This window comes from Salvelinus fontinalis, chromosome 4 (assembly GCF_029448725.1).
Source record: "Salvelinus fontinalis isolate EN_2023a chromosome 4, ASM2944872v1, whole genome shotgun sequence".
Taxonomy (NCBI): domain Eukaryota; kingdom Metazoa; phylum Chordata; class Actinopteri; order Salmoniformes; family Salmonidae; genus Salvelinus; species Salvelinus fontinalis.
In genome coordinates, this window is record NC_074668.1 from 2,977,228 (window position 1) to 2,987,227 (window position 10,000).

The 10,000-nt window shown below is 47.9% G+C and overlaps 1 protein-coding gene across 1 annotated transcript in view; it reads left to right on the plus strand.

The window, feature by feature from the left end:
- LOC129852745 (anthrax toxin receptor 2-like) overlaps window positions 1-4,276 on the plus strand; it is a 112,436-nt gene extending 108,160 nt beyond the window's left edge. Inside the window, exon 16 of the mRNA XM_055918405.1 lies at window positions 4,213-4,276. Coding sequence (XP_055774380.1) covers window positions 4,213-4,276 — 64 coding nt within the window. The remainder of the gene's footprint in view (window positions 1-4,212) is intronic.
- Window positions 4,277-10,000: the final 5,724 nt, after the last annotated feature.

Sequence of the window (10,000 nt, forward strand, 5' to 3'; positions counted from 1 at the left end):
ATAATAATTCACATTTCTTGTTGCTGCATTTTCTTGCCGTAGCAAACTGTCTCAAATGAAGATCCTACATCTGTATAAGAACATCCTAAACTAATACGTACCGTACTGAGCCTCACTCGTATTAACAATAGAATGAACTGTGTATTGAGCAGTGGACTGCCTCTATTCATCAGTTTGGTTGGATTTTGGAGTCACACACACACACACACACACACACACACACACACACACACACACACACACACACACACACACACACACACACACACACACACACACACACACACTAGTCGTGATCTGGTGGCGACCCGTCAAACCCGTCACTGACTAACTGCCAAGAGGTCACCCCTCACCCAATTACTGCCCTGCCTCTCGTTAACTCTCTTCTGTCCGCCCGGCAACCGCCCGGCAACCACCCGGCCGCAGGCACTGATTAGTTTTTTTTAATTAGCTTGATTATGCTAATGAGCATTATCACCCAAATGAATGGTGCTAGACTTTCTTTTATCGTCATAAACTGTAGGCTCAACAACTATTAAAAGCAGTTTTTTATTTATATTTGACACTAATTAAATGTACTCGTTAAAGCATGACTGTTGCCGCTCGCTCTTTGGCTCTGCTAAAGTGATCTCACGCGTCTTCAATTACAAAGAAGAGACACGGCACTGTAACAGCGGGTGTTGTAACCTCCCCCAGCTGATCTCAGACCAGGGCATATATTTAAAACGTGTATTGGAGAGTTGAAGAGCTGATCTACGATCAGTTTTTGTATTTTAAATCATAACGAATTAGAGGGGGGGGAGGGTGGAGGGCCTGATTCTAGAACAGCACTCCTACTCTGAGACGGAAAAATCTAAAAGACCAAACTGATCCTTGATTCTAGATTAGGCCTGGCTCGCAGTCGGCGTTCCAATTCATCCCAAAGGTGTTCAATGGGGTTGAGGTCAGGCCTCTGTGCAGGCCAGTCAAGTTCTTCTACACCGATCTCGACAAACCATTTCTGTATGGACCTCGCTTTGTGCACGGGGGTCATTGGCATGCTGAAACAAGAAAGGGCCTTCCCCAAACTGTTGCCACAAAGTTGGAAGCACAGAATCGTCTAGAATGTAATTGTATGCTGTAGCGTTCAGATTTCTCTTCACTGGAACTAAGGGGCCTGAACCATGAAAAACAGCCCCAGACCATTATTCCTCATCCACCAAACTTTACAGTTGACACTATGCGTTGGGGCACTTCAGTGAGGCCATTCTACTGCCAATGCTTGTCTATGGAGATTGCATGGCTGTGTGCTCGATTTTATACACCTGTCAGCAACATGTGGCTGAAATAGCCGAATCCACTAATTTGAAGGGGTGTCCACATACTTTTGTATATATAGTGCATGTGCAGCGATAGCTTTGTCAAGAATCCAGTGTATAAATAAATATGCGGTGTGTATAAACCGTGTAACTAAAATGTTCTACAGTATAAATATTAGAATGAGCTATGTGGAGTATACAGTATACAGTATAAATACAAAACCCCATAGCAACATGGATAGCATTGCAGGATATTTGCTTCTGGACCAGAGACCAGAGTCTGGAATATAAATAATTTACAGTATATTTACACTACCGTTCAAAAGTTTGGGGTCACTTAGAAATGTCTTTGTTTTTTTTAAAGAAAATAAAAAAAATTGTACATTAAAATAACATCAAATTGATCAGAAATACAGTGTAGACATTGTTAATGTTGTAAATGACTATTGTAGATGAAAACGACTGAGTTTTAATGGAATATCTACATAGACGTACAGAGGCCCATTATCAGCAACCATCACTCCTGTGTTTCAATGGCACGTTGTGTTGGCTAATCCAAGTTTATCATTTTAAAAGGCTAATATTTCCTTTAAAATGTATTCAGCCCCAAGTCCTCTTCCTGTTGTTGTTACATACGGTATAGATGTTTATTTTATAATACACTATATTAATATAATATAATACACACACGCACGCACGCACGCACACACACACACACACACACACACACACACCCTCATTTGTGCTGCATGTCTCAAATATTATGCCAACTTAGATAAAAAAGACAGCTCATATTTTATCAATATGTCATTTTTCATTATAGTCGATGTTTGCGATACTAACGATAATAGTTAATAAAGCAGTTTATTAACCTTGATGACAATGTGATCTTTTATAATTGATAGTTTGTCTCACCTTTAAATGATATTGAGTGATGATAACACAAGATGTAATTAATGGACGGGTGATGTAATGGGTTTTTAAATTATTTTTTTAACAAGTCGTACAGGGACTGTAGCTGACGAAAAAAACGAAACGTTTAAAGACTGTTTATATGGAACGTAGCCCGATAGTGTACATACACTCCACCCGTTCTAGTCCATTTAAGAATGATTGTTGTGTCATAATGTATTCCGATGGGGTCAGAAGGAGGAAGAAGAGCCTGCTAAATGGTATATGCTATATGTTATTATATCAACATCTATTCTATAAAGCCCTGCTTCTTCAATATGTGGTCTGTCTGTCTGTCTGTCTGTCTGTCTGTCTGTGTCCGTCCGTCCGTCCGTCCGTCCGTCCGTCCGTCCGTCTGTCTGTCTGAATCCCAGTCTTTGTGAGCTCAGATGTAATGTGGTGTTGTTTCCAGTCTTAGTGGTCAGACGGTCAGACGGAGGACAGGCTTCTCCACTAGGCCGGCTTCATATCACTTTCACACAGGCAGTCTCTGATATCCCTCTCTTCCTCTCTGATATCCCTCTCTTCCTCTCTGATATCTCTCTCTTCCTCTCTGATATCCCTCTCTCTTCCTCTCTGATATCTCTCTCTCTTCCTCTCTGATATCTCTCTCTTCCTCTCTGTTGGATATCCCTCTCTCTTCCTTTCTGTTGGATATTTGTCTCTCTTCCTCTCTGATATCTCTCTCTTCCTTTCTGTTGGATATCCCTCTCTCTTCCTTTCTGTTGGATATCCCTCTCTCTCTTCCTCTCTGTTGGATATCCCTCTCTCTTCCTCTCTGTTGGATATCCCTCTCTCTTCCTCTCTGTTGGATATCCCTCTCTCTCTTCCTCTCTGTCTGATATCCCTCTCTCTCTTCCTCTCTGTTGGATATCCCTCTCTCTTCCTTTCTGTTGGATATCCCTCTCTCTTCCTCTCTGTTGGATATCCCTCTCTCTCTCTTCCTCTCTGTGGGATATCCCTCTCTCTTCCTCTCTGTTGGATATCCCTCTCTCTCTTCCTCTCTGTGGGATATCCCTCTCTCTCTTCCTCTCTGTGGGATATCCCTCTCTCTTCCTCTCTGTCTGATATCCCTCTCTCTTCCTCTCTGTTGGATATCTCTCTCTCTTCCTCTCTGTAGGATATCCCTCTCTTCCTTTCTGTTGGATATCCCTCTCTCTATTCCTTTCTGTTGGATATCTCTCTCTCTTCCTCTCTGTAGGATATCCCTCTCTTCCTTTCTGTTGGATATCCCTCTCTCTATTCCTTTCTGTTGGATATCCCTCTCTCTATTCCTTTCTGTTGGATATCCCTCTCTCTCTTCCTCTCTGTTGGATATCCCTCTCTCTTTCTCTCTGTTGGATATCCCTCTCTCTTCCTCTCTGTTGGATATCTCTCTCTCTTCCTCTCTGTTGGATATCTCTCTCTCTTCCTCTCTGTTGGATATCTCTCGCTCTTTCTCTCTGTGGGATATCCCTCTCTCTTCCTCTCTGTGGGATATCCCTCTCTCTTCCTCTCTGTTGGATATCTCTCGCTCTTTCTCTCTGTGGGATATCCCTCTCTCTTCCTTTCTGTTGGATATCCCTCTCTCTTCCTCTCTGTGGGATATCCCTCTCTCTTCCTCTCTGTTGGATATCCCTCTCTCTTCCTCTCTGTTGGATATCTCTCGCTCTTCCTCTCTGTTGGATATCCCTCTCTCTTCCTCTCTGTTGGATATCCCTCTCTCTTTCTCTCTGTTGGATATCCCTCTCTCTTCCTCTCTGTGGGATATCCCTCTCTCTTTCTCTCTGTTGGATATCCCTCTCTCTTCCTCTCTGTTGGATATCCCTCTCTCTTCCACTCTGTCTTTCTTTCTCTCCCCTCTCCCTATTCATCTATCCCTCTTCTTCTCAGTCTGTCTTTCAGGCCCTCTCTCTCTCTGTCTGTCTTCTCCCCTTTTCTGTCCCACTCTCCCTCTCTCTGTCCCTCCCTCCCTCCCTCTCAGGCTGTCTGTTCCCATTGCTCCTGGGAGGTGTGTGTGGGTGACAGTGGTCCTAATGAAGATGTAAACTGTGGGCAGCAGCAGGTTTCTGAAGGTTACTCTGTCTACACTGGGGGAAGTGAGAAAGAATCAAGTCACTGATGACATGTGACGGTTTCACCCAGGGATGATGCAAACCAGTGCTAATGAACCAACCCGAGAGGAGAGGACAGTGGAGAGACGAGAGAGAGAAGGGCAGAGCAGGGGGAGAAGAGAGAGACAGGGGGAGCAGAGAGAGAGACAGACAGGGGGAGGAGGCATGGTACAGGGGGAGCAGAGAGACAGACAGACAGGGGGAGGAGGCATGGTACAGGGGGAGCAGAGAGACAGACTGGGGAGGAGGCATGGTACAGGGGGAGCAGAGAGAGAGACAGGGGAGGAGACATGGTACAGGGGGAGCAGAGAGAGAGACAGGGGAGGAGACATGGTACAGGGGGAGCAGAGAGACAGACTGGGGAGGAGGCATGGTACAGGGGGAGCAGAGAGACAGACAGGGGAGGAGGCATGGTACAGGGGGAGCAGAGAGACAGAAAGGGGAAAAGGAATGGTACAGGGGGAGCAGAGAAAGAGACAGACAGGGGGAGGAGGAGAGTGGAAAGACAGACAGACAGGGGGTGGAGGCATGGTACAGGGGGAGCAGAGAGAGAGACAGGGGGAGGAGGCATGGTACAGGGGGAGCAGAGAGACAGACTGGGGAGGAGGCATGGTACAGGGGGAGCAGAGAGAGAGACAGACAGGGGGTGGAGGACAGTGGAAAGACAGACAGACAGACAGACAGACAGACAGACAGACAGACAGACAGACAGACAGACACACAGACAGACAGACAGACAGACAGACACACAGACAGACAGACAGACAGACAGACAGGGGGAGGAAAATGGTACAGGGGGAGCAGAGAGAGAGACAGGCAGAAGGAGGAGGTATGGTACAGGGGGAGCAGAGAGAGATACAGACAGGGGGAGGAGGACAGTAGAAAGACAGACAGGGGGAGGAGAAATGGTACAGGGGGAGCAGAGAGAGAGAGAGACGGGGGGAGGAGGCATGGTACAGGGGGAGCAGAGAGAGATATAGACAGGGGGAGGAGGTATGGTACAGGGGGAGCAGAGAGAGAGACAGACAGAAGGAGGAGGTATGGTACAGGGGGAGCAGAGAGAGAGACAGACTGGGGAGGAGGCATGGTACAGGGGGAGCAGAGAGAGAGACAGACAGGGGGAGGAGAAATGGTACAGGGGGAGCAGAGAGAGAGACAGACAGAAGGAGGAGGTATGGTACAGGGGGAGCAGAGAGAGAGACAGACAGAAGGAGGAGAAATGGTACAGGGGGAGCAGAGAGACAGACAGGGGGAGGAGGACAGTGGAGAGACAGACGGGGGGAGGAGGACAGTGGAGAGACAGACAGGGGAGGAGGACAGTGGAGAGACAGACAGGGGAGCAGGACAGTAGAGAGACAGACAGGGTAGGAGGACAGTGGAGAGACAGACAGGGGGAGGAGGACAGTGGAGACACAGACAGGGGAGGAGGACAGTGGAGAGACAGACAGGGGGAGGAGGACAGTGGAGACACAGACAGGGGAGGAGGACAGTGGAGAGACAGACAGGGGAGGAGGACAGTGGAGAGACAGACAGGAGAGGAGGACAGTGGAGAGACAGACAGGGGGAGGAGGACAGTGGAGACACAGACAGGGGAGGAGGACAGTGGAGAGACAGACAGGAGAGGAGGACAGTGGAGAGACAGACAGGGGGAGGAGGACAGTGGAGAGACAGACAGGGGGAGGAGGACAGTGGAGAGACAGACAGGGGAGGAGGACAGTGGAGAGACAGACAGGGGTAGGAGGACAGTGGAGAGACAGACAGGGGGAGGAGGACAGTGGAGAGACAGACAGGGGAGGAGGACAGTGGAGAGACAGACAGGGGGAGGAGGACAGTGGAGAGACAGACAGGGGAGGAGGACAGTGGAGAGACAGACAGGAGAGGAGGACAGTGGAGAGACAGACAGGGGGAGGAGGACAGTGGAGAGACAGACAGGGGAGGAGGACAGTGGAGAGACAGACAGGGGGAGGAGGACAGTGGAGAGACAGACAGGGGAGGAGGACAGTGGAGAGACCCACAGGGGAGGAGGACAGTGGAGAGACAGACAGGAGAGGAGGACAGTGGAGAGACAGACAGGGGGAGGTAAATATGAGATGAAGCTATCCCCAAACATGTTACCAGGCCAACGACGCTACACTAGTGTCAGATTTCATCATCGCTGCAGGGTTCCTAGTCTACTGGCAGGCGATCAAAGACCACGCTTCCAAACTGACTTTCTGCAAACATTGCCAAAAGGGAACCCATTGTATTAATATGTCTACATGTAGGAGGAAATAAAAAACAATCCTGTTCATCGCTGCATAAATTAGTTCATATTGCTGCTTCCTATACAACTGAGACTTGACTAGAGGCAAATCTGAATATCTGGAGGTTGAACATATGCAGATATATGGGCCTAGCCAGGATCCCTTCTTGTGTAGTCTTTCTGTGGAACACAGAGCCAGGATCCCTTCTTGTGTAGTCTTTCTGTGGAACACTGAGCCAGGATCCCTTCTTGTGTAGTCTTTCTGTGGAACACTGAGCCAGGATCCCTTCTTGTGTAGTCTTTCTGTGGAACACTGAGCCAGGATCTCTTCTTGTGTAGTCTTTCTGTGGAACACAGAGCCAGGATCTCTTCTTGTGTAGTCTTTCTGTGGAACACAGAGCCAGGATCTCTTCTTGTGTAGTCTTTCTGTGGAACACTGAGCCAGGATCTCTTCTTGTGTAGTCTTTCTGTGGAACACAGAGCCAGGATCTCTTCTTGTGTAGTCTTTCTGTGGAACACTGAGCCAGGATCCCTTCTTGTGTAGTCTTTCTGTGGAACACTGAGCCAGGATCTCTTCTTGTGTAGTCATTCTGTGGAACACAGAGCCAGGATCTCTTCTTGTGTAGTCTTTCTGTGGAACACAGAGCCAGGATCTCTTCTTGTGTAGTCTTTCTGTGGAACACTGAGCCAGGATCTCTTCTTGTGTAGTCTTTCTGTGGAACACAGAGCCAGGATCTCTTCTTGTGTAGTCTTTCTGTGGAACACTGAGCCAGGATCCCTTCTTGTGTAGTCTTTCTGTGGAACACTGAGCCAGGATCTCTTCTTGTGTAGTCTTTCTGTGGAACACAGAGCCAGGATCTCTTCTTGTGTAGTCTTTCTGTGGAACACTGAGCCAGGATCTCTTCTTGTGTAGTCTTTCTGTGGAATACAGAGCCAGGATCTCTTCTTGTGTAGTCTTTCTGTGGAACACAGAGCCAGGATCTCTTCTTGTGTAGTCTTTCTGTGGAACAGTGGACAAGATTCAAGCCGTATAACTAGAGGAGCTGCAGAAACAAAATAGCTGCAAGTCAAATACTTTTCGAAGGCGATTTGATGAAGATGGAAAAAATAGTCAGCAGCTCTTGAATGACCATAAAAGCAGACTTCAAAAACACCTTTTTTCCAGTTGTCAACCGGTAGATGATGATGGTCAGCCCACCTGGGATTAGACAGCTGTCTCAGCACGCACAAATACACACGCTCCATCCCCTAGCAGAAGTGATGGCTCCTATGTGACACCTCTGGCCAGCTAGTCCTGTTTTAGTCTGGGCTCTCATCGCATTAGAATAATTACCCACTGTCAGCCTTCCTATACAACACCCCGTCCTACACACGCACTCGCACTCGCAGACAGACAGACAGACAGACAGACAGACAGACAGACAGACAGACAGACAGAGGGGAGCAGAGGAGGACACATCCCCCGTTTGTATTTTATTACAGGGGGTCAGATCGAGTCTTGGTCATATCGAGTCTTGGTCAGATTGAATCTTGGTCAGATCGAGTCTTGGTCAGATCGAGTCTTGGTCAGATCGAGTCTTGGCCAGATCGAGTCTTGGTCAGATCGAGTCTTGGTCATATCGAGTCTTGGCCAGATAGAGTCTTGGTCAGATTGAGTCTTGGTCATATCGAGTCTTGGTCAGATTGAGTCTTGGCCAGATCGAGTCTTGGTCATATCGAGTCTTGGCCAGATAGAGTCTTGGTCGCGAGGTCCCTGGAAATTCCCAGCCTTAAAAGCCAGTCAGTCTAGGCCATGTTCTTTACTCATTTCCATGACGTCTACACAAACACAAGCCATGGCCACGTTTGCGTTTGACGCTAGAGGGTACAGCCATGGAGAACAGTCGCTTTTCCTTGGTATTCTCGCTCTTCAAAAAGCATGTGTGCTCAATCCTACGCTGCTTTCACTGAATTAACTGTTATTCTGAATGACTGTCTGACGTGAATCTCCTCTTGAAACAGACTGATATCTGGGACCAACGACGTCTCACACTCTCAGAAAACCTACATGATGTTTAAGCTTTCTTTAAGCTTACATCTAAACCTCTGTCACAAATTTGATAATGCGTTTCATTTAGTCAGAAATGGTCTAATCGCTCCCCCTCTTCGTCTCTCCCTCTTCGTCTCTCCCTCTTCGTCTCTCCCTCTCCCTCTTCATCTAACCATATCTCATAGAGTGCTTGTCGTGTCACATCACCCAGCGGATGAAATGGTCTGTCTTACAGCAATGTGATACTCTGTCTTAGACCATATGCAGCTTTGGTCACCTCTGCTCTGCTGAGCTGTGCTGAAGGAACTTGGCCGGAGTGTTTGTGAGGGACAGTATGAATCAGAGTATTACTGCAAGCCAACTGAGTGTGAGTAATCTCGGCTCAGGCCAAGGCGTGAGACCTTTAATTGATTTGAAGGTTTACACCCTTTTCTCCAAACAAGCGAATGTCGTAAGAGGCAGAGCCGCCCTCCTCCAGCCACGCACAGACGTTTTAGCCTTTGTGTGTGTGTGTGTGTGTGTGTGTGTGTGTGTGTGTGTGTGTGTGTGTGTGTGTGTGTGTGTGTGTGTGTGTGTGTGTGTGTGTGTGTGTGTGTGTGTGTGTGTGAGCTTGCCAAACGTGTTTATTTCACCATTGGGCCCCAGGGAAGTAGAACTGTGAGGTAAAGCATTACTCTTCATGCTGTTAGCTCCTCTCAGCCAAAATACCCAGATCAACTAGAGTTGATTCAAGTTCATAGTCTGATTTTAGTTAGGCATGAACTAAGGACTAGCTGTGGCATCACCCTCCCTGAGACTTTGGAAGTACTGTGAACCTGGTTCACGACGAACATGGTTTTTGGGTAAACTAGCATTCGACACGCTAACTCCTGAAGGTCAAGAATGTGATCAACGAGAGCAGATGGTGAGGTAGAAGGAAAGAGTTTTTTCTTCTCCCTGCTGATTGAAGTGTGACACGCTCAGAGCGTCTTCAACACCCTGTCATCATTTTCCGATAGGAGTGTCATGCCGACTACGCCATAAAGCTCATTGGGGGGGGGGGGGGGGGGGGGGGGGGTTCTCACCCAGATGTGTCTAAGTGTAAACGGACAACAACTCTCAGACAGTCAGGTGTGTAGATCTTCATAAGCTAAAGGGTAGCTGATGTGGTGAGGTTTTTCTGGAGTCTGTTGATACTGTAACGCTGCTGTCTCCGGACTACGCGTCCCTCCTGAGGTTTCTGCCATCTCGGATGGCCATCTACATCTCGGACCCATTTTGGGCTGTGCCTGTCTACTGTATTTCCCACAGTCCTATCATTACACAATAATGCAGTGAGGTTCTGAGCTCTGAACGTGGGAACACTGTCCGAAAAGGGTTAATTTTCTCCACGAGGGTAAGAGTGTTC